Source organism: Mesoplodon bidens, assembly GCF_964165515.1.
Source record: "Mesoplodon bidens genome assembly, chromosome: 2".
In the NCBI taxonomy this organism is placed as follows: domain Eukaryota; kingdom Metazoa; phylum Chordata; class Mammalia; order Artiodactyla; family Ziphiidae; genus Mesoplodon; species Mesoplodon bidens.
In genome coordinates, this window is record NC_138177.1 from 25,936,815 (window position 1) to 25,956,841 (window position 20,027).

The following is a 20,027-nucleotide window of genomic DNA, read 5'->3' on the forward strand; positions in this document are numbered from 1 at the left end:
ATCTTCATTTTTCATACTAAATTTTATGAGAATCATAGTATCATTGTATGTTGTTGTTTCCTCAAATAAGAAAATGTTGGGAATTCTCTGGTGGTCCAGTGGTTAGGACTTGGTGCTTTCACTGCTGGGGCCCCGGGTTCGATCCCTGATTGGGGAACTAAGATCCCACAAGGTGTGTGGCACAGCCAAAAAAAAAAAAAAGAAAATGTTTACCACAATAGACTTTTTGAGAGCTGATTTTCATTACCCAATAGCCACTTAAATTTTTTAATGCAAAGAAGGCATCTGACCCTCAGAATGGGAGAAAATATTTGCAAACGAATCAACGGACAAAGGATTAATCTCCAAAATATATAAACAACTCATGCAGCTCAGTATTAAAAAAACAAACAACCCAATCCAAAAATGGGCAGAAGACCTAAACAGACATTTCTCCAAAGAAGACATACAGATGGCCAAGAAGCACATGAAAAGCTGTTCAACATCACTAATTATTAGAGAAATGCAAATCAAAACTACAATGAGGTATCACCTCACACCAGTTAGAATGGGCAGCATCAGAAAATCTACAAAGAACAAATGCTGGAGAGAGTGTAGAGAAAAGGGACCCCTCTTGCACTGTTGGTGGGAATGTAAATTGATACAGCCACTATGGAAAACAGTATGGAGGTTCCTTAAAAAACTAAAAATAGAATTACCATATGATCCAGCAATCCCACTACTGGGCATATACCCAGAGAAAACCACAATTCAAAAAGACACATGCACCCTGATGTTCAATTGCAGCACTATTTACAATAGCCGGATCATGGAAGCAACCTAAATGCCTATTGATAGATGAATGGATAAAGAATATGTGGTCGGGCTTCCCTGGTGGGGCAGTGGTTGAGAGTCCGCCTGCCAATGCAGGGGATACAGGTTCGTGCCCCGGTCCGGGGAGATCCCACATGCCACGGAGCGGCTGGGCCCGTGAGCCATGGCTGCTGAGCCTGCACGTCTGGAGCCTGTGCTCCGCAACGGGAGAGACCACAACAGTGAGAGGCCCACGTACCGCAAAAAAAAAAAAAAAAAGAATATGTGGTACATATATACAATGGAATATTACTCAGCCATAAAAAGGAACAAAATTGGGTCATTTGTTGAGACGTGGATGGATCTAGAGACTATCATACAGAGTGAAGTAAGTCAAAAAGAGAAAAACAAATATCGTATATTAACGCATATATGTGGAACCTAGAAAAATGGTACAGATGAACCGGTTTGCAGGGCAGAAATTGAGACACAGATGTAGAGAACAAACGTATGGACACCAAGGGGGGAAAGCGGCAGGGGGGTGGGGGTGATGGTGTGATGGATTGGGCGATTGGCATTGACATGTACACACTGATGTGTATAAAATTGATGACTAATAAGAACCTGCTGTGTAAAAAAAAATAGAGAAAACCTATTTATTAGGTTTATAGACATGTGTGCAATTAAAAAAAGAAACACTACTGTTACCTTGGGGCGGGGGGGAGACTATACATTTTCCTGTAAGCACAGGTTTAGTCACATCCAAATTTTGGTATGTAATATTTTTATTATCATTCAGTTCAAATTATTTTCTAACTCCAATTGTGATTTGTTTTTTGGGGGGTTACTTAGAAGTAGTGTATTTCATAACTTCTAGTTACTTTTTTGTTACTGATTTGTAGCTTAACTACAAGAAACACACTTTGTATAATTTTAATACTTCGAAATTTGTTAAAATTTGCCTTATAGCACAATATGGTCAGTTTTAAAAATGTTCCAAGCATGCTTGAAATTAATTTGTAATTTAAAGTTTTGGAGTATAGTGACTATATATCTGCGTGTTGAATCAAATTTGCTGCTCACATTATTTAAGTTTTTTATATCCTTACTAATTTTTTTGGGGGGGGTCTCCTGGTTCTGAAAGAGGTGTCCTCTATCAGTGAATGGCAGCAGTATGTTAAATCTCCTATTGTGATAGTGAATTTGTCTATTTTTTCCTTGTAGCTCTGTTGCTCTGTGTAATTTGAAGTTAAGTGCATACAAATTTAAAACTTCCTGGTAAATTGGTCTTGTTGATATGAAGTGCCCTTGTTTATTTCTAGTAATGCTTTTGCTTTCAAGTCTACTGTATCTGTTATTATATAATTTCCTTTTGGTTTATATTTGCACAGTATATCTTTTCCAATTCTTTTACTTTCAACCTTTTTATACCATTATTTATTTATTTTTTTTTTCTTTTTGCGGTACGCAGGCCTCTCACTGTTGTGGCCTCTCCCGTTGCGGAGCACAGGCTCCGGACGCGCAGGCTCAGCGGCCATGGCTCACGGGCCCAGCCGCTCCGCGGCATGTGGGATCCTCCCAGACCGGGGCACGAACCCGTATCCCCTGCATCGGCAGGCGGACTCTCAACCACTGCGCCACCAGGGAGGCCCATGTTTTTTTAATTTTTAAAAATTAAAAAAAACAAGAAGCCATCTGGACATGTGCCTTTAGTTATTTTCATACTGTTTCTGTACATGTTATTGATACTTATTTGAGAAAAATGTGTAACTTTTAGTTTTTCTTGATTTCAGTGCTTTGTTTTGATTTTCCTATAGAGACTACTAAGGAGATTTCTTAATGAAAATGCTTTTCAGAAGCTTGGATTATTTTGCTTGTACATTTCTCCCCCAGAGCAGTTGTGTTCTGTAGTTAGGGCTTCTGTGATTTTTTTTTTTTTAAATAGGAAATTGGAAATGGAAAGCTGTGTTCCGTTTGTTTTATGGTTACTTTATTGCTCTTGCCTCTTAAAGTAGGGTTCATGGCTTTGGTTCTTAAAATGTTTGTTTTTGTGGGTAATTTCCCTAGAAACACTAAACTCGGTTAATAAAAAAGGACATGTTTAGAGGTTACTGGATGGTAAATTAATTATTCAGTTGATTATAGATTATGGTTGAGTAAAGCAGCCATTCTTCCAAAAACCTTTACAGAAGGTCACTTTCTAATATGATTCCCTTTTCAGGCACTACAGACACCACCTCCAACAACACCGCAGCCGTGATTTCCACAGCGCCTCCGGCTTCCTCAGCAGTCACTTCCCCTTCTCTGAGTCCCTCCCCCTCTGCCTCAGCCTCCACCTCCGAGGCATCCAGTGCCAGTGAGACCAGCACAACACACACCACCTCCACTCCTTTGTCCTCTCCTCTTGGGACCAACCAGGTGATGGTGGCAGCGTCAGGGCTGCAGACAGCAGCCGCTGCTGCCCTCCAAGGAGCTGCACAGTTGCCAGCAAATGCCAGTCTTGCTGCCATGGCTGCAGCTGCAGGACTAAACCCAGGCCTGATGGCACCCTCACAGTTTGCAGCTGGGTAAGGTGCTTTCTCATCTTATTTACATCTGAGAAACAGCTAGGAGGTCACCCCTGGAGTTACTTGTAGGGAATACTTTTTCATCACTATCTTAAATGCAAAAAAAAGACAAAAAATCCTTTAAAGCCATAATCTCTTTGAAATGGGTGGCTCTATAGTAGTAGCACAAGGATTTTGATTATGGTTGGAATTAAGTTTCCTAACGCTCTGGAAGGACAGTAGCCATACCTTTATTTCTAGATGAAGACACAGAACACCAGGCCACTGATTATACCTGAGTGATGGGACCAGGAAGAAAGCCCAGGATTCCTGACTTTTATTCTTAGGCTTTCTCCATTAAGCTCTGAACTGTCTGCTTTCTAATTCTCAAACATAAATAAGAGATACAGTAATAGGATTCCCAATTTTATATTACCATCAAACAAATAAGAATTACTTTGTAAATATATTCCTTGCTCGGGCATTTTTTTCCTTTTGTTTTGGAAAAAAGGAGAATGAAGTAATTCAAAGAGTCAAAATGACTGCAAGTTTTACATTTTGTGTGGACCATAACCTTGTTTTGCTTTGTACAAGTGAGCATCAAGGAAAGCAGTAACTTGGAAGTACTAACCAAACCATGTAAGAGTGTAAAGAGAATAACATATTTCCATATACTTCCCCAGTTGTATTTTCCTTTTTCTTATCCATTTGGGTATGTTGTCAAACTGATACAGGCATCTACATTGTAATAAAGTGACTGCTCTTTTGCACTTTCAGAGGTGCCTTACTCAGTCTCAATCCAGGGACCCTGGGTGGTGCTCTCAGCCCAGCTCTGATGAGCAACAGTACACTGGCAACTATTCAAGGTCAGTAGAATTTTTTTCCTTACTTAGCCTTTTTTTTTTTTTTTAAATGGAGGAAGTCTGCTTTGCTAGAGGTGAAAGTGATGGGAAGAGATAGTTGAATTGATAATGCTCACTAACCTGAGGACCAAGAATGTGTCCTTGTAAATAGCTCTGTAAGAGAAATATAGGGGTCGGTCTGCAAGAACAGGAAATATACGTAGTTTGGTGTATTAAGAAACCAGGACTGGGACTTCCCTGGCAGGCCAGTGGTTAAGACTCCGAGCTTCCACTATAGGGGGCGCCGGGGGGTTCTGTCCCTGGTCAGGGAACTAAGATCCCACATGCAGCATGGTGTGGCCAAAAAAAAAAGAAAGAAAGAAACAATGACTTTAATGCTGATATTTATCTTCTTATGTAAATAGACCTGGAGGCAGAATTTCCTCCGACATTTATCTAAATAGTCATCCAAGACCCATCCCGAGGCAAACTTGACCAAGAAAAATTCTGCAGTCCCCACCCCTGCCCCTAAGCGAGCCATATACAAGAAGGTCCTATAACGAATTAACATTGGAGCACATCATGCAGACTTCAAGAGTACTTTTAATTCTTGTTAGGTTCTTCCCTTTGTATATCCCCATCATTATAGAGCATATATTCTCTTGGATTTTAATGTCTCTTTTCCAAGCCTAGATGGGTCCCTTTTGGCCTTAGCATGCTATCCAGTCTAAAATGAGGCTAAACCCACTCATTCTATATATTGAAGGGTTTGATTTGTTTAACGTCTGAGCTTTGTGTTTGAAGATGCTTGCTGTTACGTGATTCAGGGAAACACTTTGAGATATCACTATATTAATCTGAGAAATTTTTCTTAAGATAATTTGGGCTTAGAGTTCTTGGGGCCAAAAATAAGCTGTTAGCGAACTTCAATTAAGATTAGTGTTTCGGGCTTCCCTGGTGGCGCAGTGGTTGAGAGTCTGCCTGCTGATGCAGGGGACAGGGGTTCGTGCCCCGGTCCGGGAAGATCCCTCATGCCGTGGAGCGGTTAGGCCCGTGAGCCATGGCCGCTGAGTCTGCGCGTCCGGAGCCTGTGCTCCACAACAGGAGAGGCCACAACAGTGAGAGGCCCGCGTACCGCAAAAAAAAAAAAAAAAAAAAAGGATTAGTGTTTCATGGATGATATCTCTACAGCATACTGTAGACAATATTAGTTCCAGACAAATCTAAAACATGACCTAGATTACCTGACATTATATTGACTTTCTCATTGACTAAATCATATGTGAAATTGATGGTTAGATCTGTAAAGCTTTTATTATAAAAGGATTTCTTTTTGGAGTAAGATTTGTGATAAATCACTTTTTCTCTTGCATTTTGGTGTACCTCTGGGCTGTAGTGATACTAAAAAGGCAAGACGCCTTCCAGGGCTTCCCTGGTGGCTCAGTGGTTGAGAGTCCGCCTGCCGATGCAGAGGACATGAGTTTGTGCCCCGGTCCGGGATGATCCCACATGCCGTGGAGTGGCTGGGCCCATGAGCCATGGCCGCTGAGCCTGCACGTCCGGAGCCTGTGCTAGTGCAATGGGAGAGGCTACAACAGTGAGAGGCCCGCGTACCACAAAAAAAAAAAAAAAAAAAAAAAATGCCTTCCATAGGGTATAACTGAGTACAGAACAGGTACTCTCTGGGAAGATCTAGAACGGGACTATGACCCTAAGCCTGAAATCTCAGAAAATGTCAAGCTGCACCAAGACTCACTTTTCTGTACTCTTTGTGTGATCATGTCCAAAGTCAAGGACATTCCCTCTTTCTTTATATATTATGTAAGAAATCAATCATTTTTAATGCCACTAGGAAATACATGTGCCTCAAATATACATGTGAGGATGTGGTTATATGAGTGAGGGGATTGTGGGGGGTTGTCAGATACAGGAAAAGATATTAGAGTGCCCAGTTATTTTAATGAAAATTTTGATGATGAAGGAGAAACAACAGCATCACAGAAAAATTCTTACGTATTAAAGCAAGTCCTAAGCTTAGAACCCACCTGCATCAGTATAGCTGTGCTTTCCTCCTGCAGAGACTCATCATTCTCCTTTGTGCAGGTCATAGAAAGTAAATGTTCTGAAGTGAGAAATGAATCACACCTTATACTTTATTTGTTAATATATAACTTATTTTAGAACTAAAGTCTTTTCGAAAGACAGTTTTTATCTTGTATATCACACTATAAAGTGCTCAAATTTATCAGTAATGCCAGTTGGTTTGATAAAAGCTAACTATATTTTAACGCCTTAATCACTGTAGCTAGTTTGTTTTTTGAATGGAGGTAATCTAAAGGCAGTAACCTTCATTAAAAGCAAAATTATTGGATTTAACAAATATTTCTAGGTAGATGGAATAAAGTTGAGATTTCAAGATAGAAACATGACTCTTTGATTCTCCTCTCACCTATCCTGATCATGCTCATTAAATTAGAGTTTTCAGCCCTTTAGGCTCTTTCAAAATTATAAATAAACTTTAGTTGGTGACAATATAGTGCTGTAATTAAGGGTAAAAAATTCAGTTAAGGGATGCGCTTTTTCCATCTGGGTTGTAGGAAAACCCAGTACATTTGATGTGTTGTTTGGCTTCTCTGGGATGATGCTAACATTCTCCTTCCTGCCTGTTTTGCGGGGGGTTTGTCTGTAGCTCTTGCTTCTGGTGGCTCTCTTCCAATAACGTCACTGGATGCAACTGGGAACCTGGTATTTGCCAATGCGGGAGGAGCCCCCAACATCGTGACTGCCCCTCTGTTCCTGAACCCTCAGAACCTGTCTCTGCTCACCAGCAACCCAGTTAGCTTGGTCTCTGCCGCTGCAGCCTCTGCAGGGAATACTGGACCTGTAGCCAGCCTCCATGCCACCTCCACCTCAGCTGAGCCCCTCCAGACCTCTCTCTTCACAGCGGCCTCTGCCAGCGGGGCTGCCTCCACCACCACCGCCTCCAAGGCACAGTGAGCTGGGCTGAGCGACGCTGCCAGCCCCCTTCTTCACTCTGAGTGCAACTGGCTGCCAGCCTGGCTGAGACTGAAACACGTGATGGGCTTCCTCTTGCCGTGTTGCAAGGGCAGGGGAGAGGAGGGAGAGAAGAAAAAACACATGCCGGAAAAAAAGGATGGAAACGGGACAACATTTGCCTAATTTTGTAATAAAACACTGTCTTTTCAGGATTGCTTCATGGATTGGAGAACTTTCTAACCAAAAATTAAAAAAAAAACAAAAAAAAAGGCAGAAACAAAAAATCAAAAACAAACAAACAAAAAAAATAAGTGAAAGGACTACTTATCATTTCCAGCAGTCATGATGACGAGTTAAGGTGGGTTACCAATTCCAATATAGGAAGGGGATTTCTTGTTTGTCTAAATTTCTTTTTTTCTTAAAAAAAAAATCATTTTTATGGGTCTGTTGTACAGGCCATTAAGTCATAACAAGGTGTTTATAATCGTATCAATTGTGTTGGGGGTTCCTTTCTTAACTGGTACAATTTAGGCAGGCCTGTATTACTGTATCTCTATTGTTATTGTTGTTGTTATTGTTTTTTATATATATATATATAGTTTGGACATGTTTATCTCTTGCTCCTGGATCCTATTTCAGTGAGCTCCCACACTGTGGGGCGGGAGGGTTTTAGGGTAAGGGGGACTTAACGTTCTTAATTGCGGGGAATGTTCTTGCTGGTTTCCTTATCCTTGATGACTCTTACAGAGGTGCTAGAAAATTATTTTCTTTTGCCACTTATGCAAGAGGCTTGGTGCAGAAGCTGAAGGCAGTGTGTGCAAACACTCCCACTCCACACACGCCCCCTCCCCCCCATCAGGTGGTGCCTTTGGAGCACTTTTGCGTAGGAAGGAATTCCTGCTGAACTGTAGCTCTCACTCACCCCAAATCATTGAATGACCTGAGGCCCAGATCCTGTGGTGCAACAGTGCTGCTTTCTGCTACTTTCAACAGGAATGGCTGTACATGTTGCAGGGCAGGATTTGGTTCCGAAGAGCAAAGACTACTGCAGACACCTAACTTGGTGGTTCTCCTGATTTCTTATCTCCTGAAATGCTCTACTGTTGGTGTGTTTGTTTGTTTGTTCCATTTTGTGGAAGTTTTTCATCCAAACTTCCTTTAACTTACTTGGCAAAGAACAAAATAACTTACTGAAATTGGGAAACTTTTCCCTTTTGTTTTCTGAAGGAACTCTACTAGACTGTTTTCCATTGGTTATAGCTCACTGAAAGAGGTGTGATGAGAAGAGTCTGAGGTTAGCTACAGACTTTCACCAGATGGCTTATCAATTCCTCTAACCCTGACGCTCTCCTTGGTTCTCTGACTAGAGAAGACACTCATTAGCCGGGCATGGGACCTGTAGAACCTTTGAAAGACTTTGAGCAGGAACTTTGCACACACCTCAAGTGTCTCCTTGGTTTGTTAGTGATGCTCCTGCTAGGTAGGTCTAAATGGCAATACACATCTCTGTTCATTGTAGAAGGCGATTAGCTTCCGTAATTGTTTTCAGGGTATTTCTAGATGATGTAAATGAGCCCATGAAAAGGAAGTGTTTATGGAAGTAGATGAAGAGGAATGAGGGTAAGTTGGAAATTAGATTCCCCTTTTTGTCAGTGTTCTATTATTATAGTATCTGTATCCAAAAAGTTCCCAAAAGACTGGATCACTGCAGTGCAGCTCATCCGAGCTCCCTTCTTATTGGAGTGAAAGGTTCCTATCTGGTGTTTGTGGGTGCTTGCTTACAGATTGACCGGTGGTCCTGTGACTGCACTTTTTCCCCGTTTCGAGCTGGGGGCTGAGAGAGAGCTTACAGGTAATTTTTCTTCAGCATGCTCTGCTTATATCCACAAGGGAGCTTGGATTCTGTGTATTTGTCTCTTCACAATGTTGGGAAAGGCAGTGATTCAGACACGGTGTGCATTTTTGTTTGTGATCATCCAAGTGGGAGACAGGCATATTAATATTAAAAGTTCAGAAATGTTTTAGTTCCCTTGTTAATTTTTCTTCTATTCCTTCTGTCTTCCCATTTTATTTCACAAAGTATTTAATTAACTACGCTTCACCTTCCTAAAATCCCTCCAAAATCAATGAACTGCAAGCAGGGAAACTAACAAATGTCCATCCACCGTTTTTGTGTGTGGTATGTTTTTTTTATGTTGTTTTTTTGACTAAGCTTGAACCAAAGTCAATTTTTAGCAAGCTGCTGTACTAATGGACTAGTTTATATCGTGCAGTTCAGACACATTGAGGAGATAGATGCTACTGACAATTTCTTTTTTCATTTGTCTTTATTAATTTTATATAAAAGTTGCTGCTTGTTTTAACCTTTTATGTTGGTAAGTTGTAATATCCTCTGGGCAGACATTAACTTGATTTTTTAAGTAGTTTATTTAGTTTGGTGTGTAAATAGAATGGCAGTGTCAGTTACTAATTTTTCTCCTCTTCATCCCACTATTTCTCTGATGTAGTTGAATTTAATCTTTTATCCTAATTTGACATCTCTAATTTTAGTCTGTGCAAATGATTTTAGGGCTGTCGGTAATACTGTAGCTGCCCGTAATGATGAGTCCCTCCCTCGGGGAGTGGTAAGTTAGGAGGAAGGGTTCAGGGAGGGAAGTGCTGATACCCACCATACTGGATTAGAGGTTGTAGCATTAATTTCCCAGAATTGCTACCAAAGGAAGTAGGGACTTCCCTACTTGAATCCCAAGGGACTCAAGCCCAATGGATTAAGAGGAAGAGCAAGGAAAGGCTGTGTTTGTTTGTTTTCCTGTGTGGTTCAAAAATGCTCCCTCTCCCAAATAAGATTCACCAACAGACTTCAATATTTAAAAAAAAAGATACTAAGCTTTAAATGTCAGTACAATGGTCTTCTCTTCCCTGCCCTGTCTATATTCTCTAGTTAATTCGGGATAGGGGGATTTTGCCTTTGTGTATGTGGGGTTGTGGATCACTTTATGAAGATAAAATTTAAACCAGCATAAAAACCTGTGTTTAAAAGAAGAAATAAATCCTTAGACAAAGGTAACTTTTAGAATTTTTCTCTTTTTTTCTCTTATTTAAAAACAAGTTGTGAAATGAAAGGTACATTTACACATGTACACATGAAACACTAAAACAGCTTGTTGATGGGTGTTTAACTTAAAATCGACTCCCCATCATCATCATCCCTAGATAGTCTACTGATCATATTGCGTCATGACTCAGCCTTTAGTCCTTTTTTATTTTATATCATCTTTTTTATCATCTCAAGAAATGCTTTTTGAATTGAATGGATCTCCTAAGCTAAGGTACTCAGACTTAACTTTTAGCCACCTTATATGGGAGAGTCTGGAAATTAAGAGGGACCATTTGACCAAAAAGAGATGTTAGAGATGTTTGGTAGCGTTTCTGCATTTCTAAGAGGAAGGGCCAGATAGGTCATCACAGTTCATTGTGTCATTCTTCTTTTTTTCCCCTTAATGTTTATGCAAGTTTTATTTTATCCCTGAATTTGGTTAATACATATTAAGCCAAAGACTAATTCTAAATGCATTTATAGCGATACTATATTTGCCCATGGTAATGGGCCCTCCCTAGGGAGTGGTGAATGTAATTGTTTGAATCCTGCTTATCACAAGCAGGGCAATTTGGTTGTGAACTTTATTTGTACCCTGTATAAATCTAAAGGACAGCAGAAAGACCTGGAAAAGGGCTTCTCAGGAACAATAATATTGTTCCTGATTTAAGAAATATGTTGAGTGCTATGTTAGTTTAAATGTTTCTGAAGTTACATAGGCACCTTTTTAGAATTAAAAAAACTGTTCCTATCCATTCATTACCTGATATAAAACACACTTGCTTTTATTTATTTGGCAAGAAAGATCAATACCATCCTAATTTATTCAACTTATTATTGAGGAATGGAACCAAAGGAATCCAACTTTCGTTTTGTGTAGGACCATACTGATTTGTACTTCATGGTAGCATTACTAGAAATTAACGTTTTTTTACAAGGGAAAAATAATATTAATTAAAAGATTTTTAGTGAGATTATCTTGCCAATTTGTTCTACACAGTTCATTCATTGTTGGGGAGAAAAGCACAATTGTACCTCTTTCTTACATTATTTTGTTCTATTATCCCTCATTTATTTGGGAAGGTGGGAGGAAACCTTGTCTATATTCAGAAGCACAGATACTTGCTTGACCCAATATTTAAATTCAGCCCAATCTTTATCATTAAATTTTCTATTTAAATTGCTGGGAAAGCTGGATACATTTGAAAATGTAGGAAATTAATGTAGATTTTTAAAGTTGTAAATCCTGATAGTAAACATTGCAGTTAGTGTATAATAAACACTTGGCTTACAAAAGAAACTCTTTGTTGTTCATAGTCTAAAGTTGTTCCCAAACCATGTCATCCTCCCAAAACTTTCTTTACCAAGAAAAAAGTAAAATCGTTACAATAGGAAGAAAAGAGAGAGAGTGGACAGAGGGCAGTCGGCAAGCCCTGAGCGTCAGGGCTGCCCGCGAGCAGACGAGGCCGGGCAGCACCCGGTTCAGACTTCCTGCTGTCAGTCTGCTGTGGCCTTGGACTCTCAGGGGCCCCCCAAAAATCAGTCTGCGATCTGAGAACCCTCCGTTAAAGAGCCTCAACAATTAATTATGAGAGTTGGTCAAATACTTTCTCCTTAATCGGTATCTAAAATTGATGAATTTAAAGTTGATTGTTTCAGACCGTGTTTATTGGAGCTGAAAATGTTTTTAAAAGACCATCAATACTAATGGAGAAAAAGCCCCAAAACTTGAAATTTAAAATTACTCAAATGGGCAAGAATTGATGGATTCATTTGATCATAACCATTATGAGTTCATTTTTGTATGTGTGTGTGAAAAGCAGTTAGTGAAAAGCATTTAGTTTAATCACAGCCCTGGCCATCTCTTTGCATAGAGGGTGCACACAGTACAAATGTGAACTTGGACAGAAATAGGATAAGTAAACTGCTTTCATCATTAAAGGCTGATCCTAATCCTGTTCTGCCTCATTCTTTTCTTCATCTAAAGAGATTCATTGGGACACGCCTGAAATTTTCAGTAAGATATTTGAAAGGATTCCATCCAAAGGGCAGGGAGTATGTCTTTTCTCAGAGTTGTCAGGTTTACATCCAGATTTCCACATGATTTGTGACGTTGCTTTCTTCTGACCCTCCTTATTCATGAAGCAGTTCCATGTGTGGGCTCTTCTCCTCTCCGCCTTTGCTCAGAGCAGTAAACCTTAGCAGATCTTACATGGATTCTGTCACCTGGATCTCCTTTCCTCTCTTCCTTCTCTTCCTTTTCTCTTTGAATGGTGATACCTTAATCTGGGAGGGTAATGCTCGTGGGTAACAGCTAGCTTCTGGCCCCTTCATAAAATACCTCAGCATACTTTAGCATTCTTACAGAACTGGTTTTAAACTAAAAACCAAATAAATAAGTAAAAAGAAAAAAACTTTATAAATAGTGGAAATAATTCTAGCTGTAGCATTTAGTTGAACTAATGTTTCTTATGATTGATGCTGTATGTATTGGGGATCCTGTTTATAGGTTACAGTTTATAGGGTTAGGGAGGGTGGGCGGGGAGAGAAGGAGGTGATTACGTTAGAAGGAAAATGTTGCATTGCTCGTGTGCGCGTTCGCTTTTCCTTATCTCTGTCTTGCCAAAGGAAACTTGATCATCCCTGTGTTTGGGTTTGGGATTCGTTAGCCTCTCTGCGGTCTGGCCTGCAGTGCAGTGTGTGGTGGCATGCGGGTTACACATGGGTTGTCCAGTTCAGGGTCCTCGAAGGCATTTACATCCCTTCCTGTGGCTGCCCAGGCCCCGCCAACCTCTCCTGACGATTCATTACCTCTGTACGTAGCAAGAGCTTAGGAGAAGGATGCATGTGTGAGTGTCGGGGTGTGTGGTGGAGAAACAGAGGCAGAGGTAGAGAAGCACCATTTAATTTGGAGAGGAAAGGAGAAATGAATGATCGACGCATCTTAGTCTAGGAAAAGTAAGCAGGTGTTCTGTTTTTTGTTCTTTTGTCGCCCTCTGTCGTGGTACTGAATGTGGTGCTAGTGGCACAGCAGTTTAAAACCTCACCTCCTTTTCTCACACCAAGGCTAATTTTGTCTCGACCAAAAATGCGAACAGAAGAAAACCAGATCAAGAGTTGAAAGCCAACCCGCTCGCCTCTTACCTGTGATCCGGTGTGACCTTTAGGGACGGGTTAGTTAGTGAGATTGAGAAGAGTATTGTTCTCAGTGGGGGTGTGAATGGGAAATGACACTGGTTTAGGAACAGTTCAGAGTCCTTTGTGGCCAACTCTGGGACAGACTTTCCTGGCTCCCTGAGTTCAGATGTAGACTCTGTGTCCAGAAAGGCTATTTTTTAATAAGTGATCCATCTCACAGAACCTAAGTGGGGTTCGGTTTAGATACCAAAGACACTGCATTGTTTATCCTTACGTTTTCAACACAGGCAGAGAGAATAGGAACAAAACGCTGAAATTTGGAAAAGCTTTACCTTTGTCTCTTTCCTTTTCCTCTCCCCTCCCCATCCCCACTTTTTGAAGGAAGTCTTATTGGTCATCCTGGCTTTGGAAAAGAGATTTATTTAGTTTCACTCTGCTGGCTCTGTAAAGATGGATAGAGTTGCTAAGTGTGGCAGTGATATGCTTGGAACTGCTGGGAAATTTAGGGGGGGTGGCAAAGATGGGGGTAGAATTCTTTTCTTATTTCCCTTTATCTAACCCTTATAAAGAGAACCAGGACAGCCTGTTTGAGTTCAGACGATAGTTAGTTGTTCTGTCACTTGTGAAGGATAAGCATTTTCAAGAGCAAGGTTACATGGAAATCCAAAAGGCCTTCCTTTATTCTTCCATAGCGCTGTATTGTTCCAGACTGTTTTTACATATGGGCTCTGGGGAATTGAGTAGTTCACTGTTCTGGTGTACTGTTGATGAGACACGGAAAAGAGGGGAGGGATAAGAAATTTATTGCTCCCGACAGAAACTGATCAGGTTGCAGAACTTTGTGACAGCTTTACTAATAATCTTATTGTTCTGACGTTATATAAAAGTGGTATTAATATTGTGTGACTTTTCAAAGCGCTAGATAGGTCAGGAAGCAGGTATCAAAGCTATTTGAAGATAAGAGCACTTGAAACAACAGTTGAGGGAAGACAAGGCATACATGACGGGCCGCCACTGCACCCGGAAGTGAAGCTCCCACGGTGGGCAGGGCAGGGCCAGTGCCCTTTATGATTCTTTCTGCGTCCCTGAATCAGCCCACTCCTCACAGGGCCGTGCCACCCAGTGCCACCTTCCGGTTCAAACCCAGGACACTGTCAGAAAGTTCAGACCCCAAAACTAATTTACTGTATAAAAAAAAAAAAAAAGAGAAAAATTATTGAGGTCTGCTGCAAAGTTCCCCCGAATTTTCTTTGTTTACTTGTTCATCATTGTTTTTCATGGAGTCAGCCACAACCTCACAAAAGCAGCTTAAGGCTTCTTTCGTAACTTGGCAGTGGCATTGAGCTAGCTCTCTCACGTGATATCCCAAAGTCTGCAGGCAGACAGTTGGGTACAGTGCTGTTTCCAAAATGAGACGTCCAAACACTTCTTTAAAATTGGGATCTCCTTCGACTGAAAAAGGAGAGAGCCAAGGAGAGAGAAGACTCTGTACTCCTACCTAGTCCCGCAGCGTCTCTAAGTCTGAACAATAGAGCAGGAAAGGGAAAGCACTTTCAGAAGCTGGAAAGACAGTCCTGTTAGGAAAGGCTGTAGTTGTAGGCAGGTGGGGTGCCACGTCTTTGGTTCTGATCCTGCGTGGGTCTGCGGAAGGCACGTACTGTATGAGAGTAGAGTGGACTAGCCTGGTTGTGTGTAAAACTGAAAACAGTTGGGAGGGGGGAAAGGTGAGAACCAAAGACGTTGCAGCTGTATTATAACATTGGCTTTTGACAGCGTAAATGGTGTGTCTCCCCTGAGTGTGGGCAAAGTGGAGACGCAGACTTCTTCCCGCTTCTTACCTCTGCTCGCGGGGCCTGTGTGCATTACTCAGTCCACAGGAGGTGTCACTCCAAGGAAATGCCCTCCCCCACGTTAGACCGTAGTTCAGTCCCCGCGGCTGTGGTGGTGGTGGCAGAGGCGAGGTGAGTAAGCGTGGGGTTTTCCGCCCACCACGAGTCCAGGAGCTGTTGTATACCTCATTTCTAACTCGTGACTGAGTAACTTGCTTTAAAACTTTCTCTAAACCCTACAGAGTTGCCAAGTCTGCCCTCCCTCCTCTAAGTAATGTTGAACTCTGGCCTATAGCATCACGGGACCTGTAGCCTAGGGTGGGACCTCCCAAAGCCTCTGAATGTCGCTGCTTTAAAAGCTACTGCAAACTGAGGGCAAATTGCAATCTTCTCCTTCTTTTTGTTGCAGGGGGTCTTCCCAGGTCTCTTAACATCTGTTCCCTGCCACCCTGCCCTTAGGGGCTGGCCAGCCGGCCACACCCCGACCCCACCCCCATCTCTGACTGCTGGCCACACCTCCCCTCCAGTACTTGCCTTCTCCCTGGTGCGGGGAGGCCATCCCCTTCCCCTGTGAGGCCTCAGGGTTCTGCTTATTTTCAGGACTTTGGGTGGAAGGGAAGACACCAAAGGCTCCTTTAAGCTGACTGCTGCATACACATTTCACTTTTTTTCCTTTGACATGACCAAAAAAAAATCCAAATATTTAAGTTTTTATTGTTATTAATATTATTATGATTTGACAATCTTCTATCCAACGGGCTGTCTAGAAGCTGCATCCCCAGCCCTTCACCTTTTCTTTGAATGTAGTTCCCAACCTTCAATTCCCACCCCCAATGTTGAAAAAAAGAGCTTTGCCAGGTCTTACTACTGCTGCTATAAGCCAGGGGAGGGTGGTTTCTTTGTTTTGTTTTGTTTCGTTTTTTAAATTTCCAGCCAAAACCAAAGATTTTTTAATGATTGTATAAACTCAAAACAAACAAAAAAACCAAAGAAAAGGGAAGTCTTCAGCGTCAATCCAGTCTGTGGCGTCCTGGTGTTTAGAGGAGCGAGGCCCCGGGGCAGGGAATGGGTGGTGGGGGGGGGGGGCCTGACTGCACTGAAAGGGCAGGGAGTCTGTTTCCGGTGTTCCAGGGTGTGCAGAGGCACATGCTTGGTAGCTTTGGCTCCTGCCAACCTGTGAACATGCCATGGAACGAACTGGCATTTCATATTTTCCAAAACGGTAGGCAGAAGCCCATCACCACGATAGTCCTCCCTACGACAGCCTATGGTCACTGCAGGGGCTTAGCGCAGGGACGGGGAGCCCGGGGCTGCTGCTGGGCGCCTGGGACTCCACAGAGTGGGGGAAGTTGAAGACACTGGTGCAGGATTGGCTGCTCTGCCGGGTGCTTTAACCTCTGGGGCTGTGCCCGTGAATACTCGCCAAGGTGCCCTTCTGAGCCTTTTCTCTCTTTTCCTTTACTGGAACCGCTTGGAAGTGGCTGTCCTGTTTGTGAGAAAACACGCAGAACGATTATCAAGCTTTTTCATTTCTCCTTACGGTAGTTTGTTTCCTTTTTGCAGCACCACTGTGCAACTATGCATTGTATTTCACAACCTTTTGTGCTAGGTAGATGCCTGTGACTTTTTAACTTGGGGGGTGGTGGGTGCAAATGAAGGAACTTTTTACATGGATCTTTTTAATCTCAGTCGATTAGGGGAGGGGGGGGATTTGGTTCTAGGGTCATACAAGCTCTATCCCAAAGCAAAATCCAAATGTTAATAATATTAGCCTGATGCAGATACCAAAGATAATTTCTTTCCTGCAGAACCTTAGACTTGTGTATTAAGTACGATTACCCAGCACTTGCATTAGTCTAACCTCAGTAATTCCAAAGCTTAGATGTATATTTTGGTATATTTCTGGGATATTAAAAAAAAATGTCGTTTAACTTCTTGTTTGTTTCAGTGTAATGCTCTTAAAGTCATAGCATGAAGATAACTGAACTGTCCTATTCTTAGTAGTTTGAAACAATAGTATTTTTGTATGTTTTGGGTGTGTCTATGTATGTAGTAACATAACAGTTTTCACTGCCTAGGTGTTCATAATAAAAAAGAAAACAAAAAAGTTCTGAGTGTACATAATATTCAGTAATAAACTTCCACCGGGGTCAATTTGGATTGAATATTTGCTGATTATCGGTCCCAACTGGGATTTTGTTTTGTTTTAAAGAGACAGTGGTTGTTGTTTTTTTTTTCTAAAGCTGTTTTCTTTCTCTCTGTCTTTAAATATCTTAACTCCCCCCACCTTTTTCTTTTCTTCCTTTTTTTTTTTTTTTTTTTTAAATATTGATTCAGGGGTGTTTTTCCACTGTTGTCAAGGGAGGGACACAAGGGGGAATTGACCCCTTGGCCTCCCAAAACTTTTTGTTTTATGTACTTAACTTTAAAATGTGAGTTTGAGTTCTCTTTTGTGGAAACTTAAGATGTGGTGTAAATGATTCTTTCCAAAATTGTCCAGCAGCTTTAATGAGGCAGTGACAATTCCTAAGCAGTTTATTGGGAGTCCTTTTACATTTCTCCTTAGATAACTCTGCAATCTGGGTGGCTATTGTATAGCCTCACTGTCCCAGACGCCTGGTTAGCCATTTCCCCTCGGATAGGAACATGCTACAAGAATCAACCCATAACTTGGGAGTCTGGGGCCTCGTTATCTGGGCCCCCGGGAGACACACGTTTCCTTGGTTTTGAAAACCTGAAACACAAGCAATTTACATTTGGGGGAATTAGCTGATACCTCCTGAGGCCTGAGGGAGGTGGTGGGGAATATGAGCGGTGCTCTCTTTAAAAGTGCCCTTTATATGATTCCCCCTCCTGGGGCTGCCTGCAGGGGGCTGTAGGCTTGGGAGAGGTTGTGTAGGTGACAGTGAATCAGAATGAAAATGGTAGATTTTGTGTAGATGCATTTGTCTGCTGTAATTTTTTATATATATTAAACTTACTGTAACTGTACAGTTCATTTCTGTTGTAAAACATCATTAAACCATTTTCCAAGTGTTTTCACATTGTTTGAGTTTCTCTGAAGTTGTTGTGTTGGTATTCTGGATGCTTCACACATTCCCATACAGACTTCTCAACTAAGCCTTCCAACTTATTTTTTCCAGCAGGTGCTCTCAGGCATCCCAGGATCACCGTAAGCACACTGGTTCCTCCGCCACCCGTACCCTGGCTTCGGCACGCTTCCCACTGTGCTCCGTGGGGCGCTGCGGTCACCACACTGCTCTCTCCCCAGGCCCCAGTGGCTTCCTGGGACCCCGAGTCTGGTAGCAGTGGTCTCCTTCAGACCCCGAGGGCTTTGTGTGATCAGTTGCTTCATCTGTGAGAGAACTCTTCAGAGGTCCCCTCTCTCACTGTCATTGAAATTGACTTTCCCAAATTTATTGTTTAAACCACCGTGCCCCTCTAGCATTTCCTGCCAGGTCCTGAACAGTCATTCTCTGGGGTCCTCTGAAGGAAGCTAATCCTGAACTTGGCCCTCTGGTTCTCCTGTCTGAGGGTACACAACTTAGCTCCCTCTATGTAGCTTCTTGTAGCCAACATTTAGTGTCTTAATGCAATTAGTTGACTGCATAAAAGGGAAAATTTGAATCTTAAAATGAATTTCCCACAGAGAGAAAACTTCAGCTTGTTGAAGAGCTTTGGGAGGCATCCTGTTTAGTGTGGATGAACTGAGTCTGTGCGTCCCCCTTGAATTGGGAGACAGAGACTGAAAGAGAAAGCTTGCGCTATGGTCTCAAGGTATGGCTGCCGTCTTGAAAGGGGCCCCAAATGGGAAGACAAGTGCTGGGTCCTTTTCTCTGCTCCTACGTCAAAGAACACCTCGCTCTCTTCCATTCCACCCTGTCTTGTATTTATAACTTGCTCTTCAGTTAGTAGTTACTCTTAAAACAATTTCAAGTTTTAACAGGAATTGGCTATTTGGTAGAGACGGCAGCGGGCTCACAAGCATGAGGACTTCAGAAGGCAAAACCCATCTGTCACGGGGTAAGGCATGAGGATAAAAGCACTGATTCCATTGTTACCCTGTAGTCCTTTGTAAAAAGGTTGTTGTTACGTTCTAACCCACTCCAGTGGTGTCTACCAAGAAGAACTACCCATGAGAGGGAATGAATTCTCCAACTGCAGCCTTTTCTCTCTGCGAAGACTAGAGCCGTTCTCAGCTTGATCCGGGGCTTCCTTGTGCCAGCACGTCCACTGCGTCCTCTCCCAGCGGCCTTCTCTGTGTACTTGTCTTGCACGGAGTCCAGTAAGTTCTCTGCCCCACCCACCCTGGGCAAGCTCCCACACCCATAGCTTACAGCCAGCTTTCCTCCTACCTCTTGAGTCAAAATCTTGACAGAATTGGGTCAAACTCTTGATAGAATTGGGTCAAACTCTTATCTTCAGGCCAGCCATGTGGGTCACACAGCCTGTGTGAAACTCTGCTGACGTTAAAACTAGGTATGAGTTTGAGGCTTAACGTTGACTCACAGAGGAAGCCAACTTTATTTTTTATAAAATGCCCAGGGAACAGAAGCTAAAGCAGCAGCGGCCAGAAGGAGGCCCTCACCCGTCATTGTGAACTTCAGTCAGTGGAAAGGCAGCTACAACAACACAGTGTAACTTTCCCATGCCTTTGCCCCAGGACCAGGTTACATAACTTAGGGCTGGTAGTTTTCTGCCCTCCTCTCCCTCCTCAGAGCCCTGCTCCTTCCATGAAACCTTCCACAGCTGCCCCCATACCTTGCCGAGCTCTGTCTGCACCCCT

General features: G+C 42.3%; 1 protein-coding gene and 1 long non-coding RNA gene across 6 annotated transcripts in view; both read left to right on the forward strand.

Annotated features, from left to right (window-relative positions):
* Window positions 1–18,279, forward strand: part of POU2F1 (POU class 2 homeobox 1) — a gene marked incomplete at its 5' end in the record, with an annotated part of 184,644 nt that extends 166,365 nt beyond the window's left edge. For 3 of the 5 annotated variants that reach the window (XM_081225031.1, XM_081225032.1, XM_081225028.1), the window contains 3 exons: window positions 3,014–3,359; window positions 4,116–4,204; window positions 6,870–18,279. In XM_081225031.1, the coding sequence (XP_081081157.1) occupies window positions 3,014–3,359; window positions 4,116–4,204; window positions 6,870–7,177 (743 nt within the window). In that variant the 3' untranslated portion in view covers window positions 7,178–18,279. Of the gene's footprint in view, window positions 1–3,013; window positions 3,360–4,115; window positions 4,395–6,869 lie in introns of those variants that run through there. The other 2 variants (XM_081225029.1, XM_081225030.1) reach the window with 2 other exon arrangements.
* Window positions 18,280–18,854: 575 nt separating this feature from the next.
* On the forward strand, window positions 18,855–19,482 carry LOC308612534. Its single transcript, XR_014015114.1, has 3 exons — window positions 18,855–19,018; window positions 19,179–19,264; window positions 19,352–19,482. It is a non-coding gene; the product is annotated as an uncharacterized lncRNA (long non-coding RNA).
* Window positions 19,483–20,027: the final 545 nt, after the last annotated feature.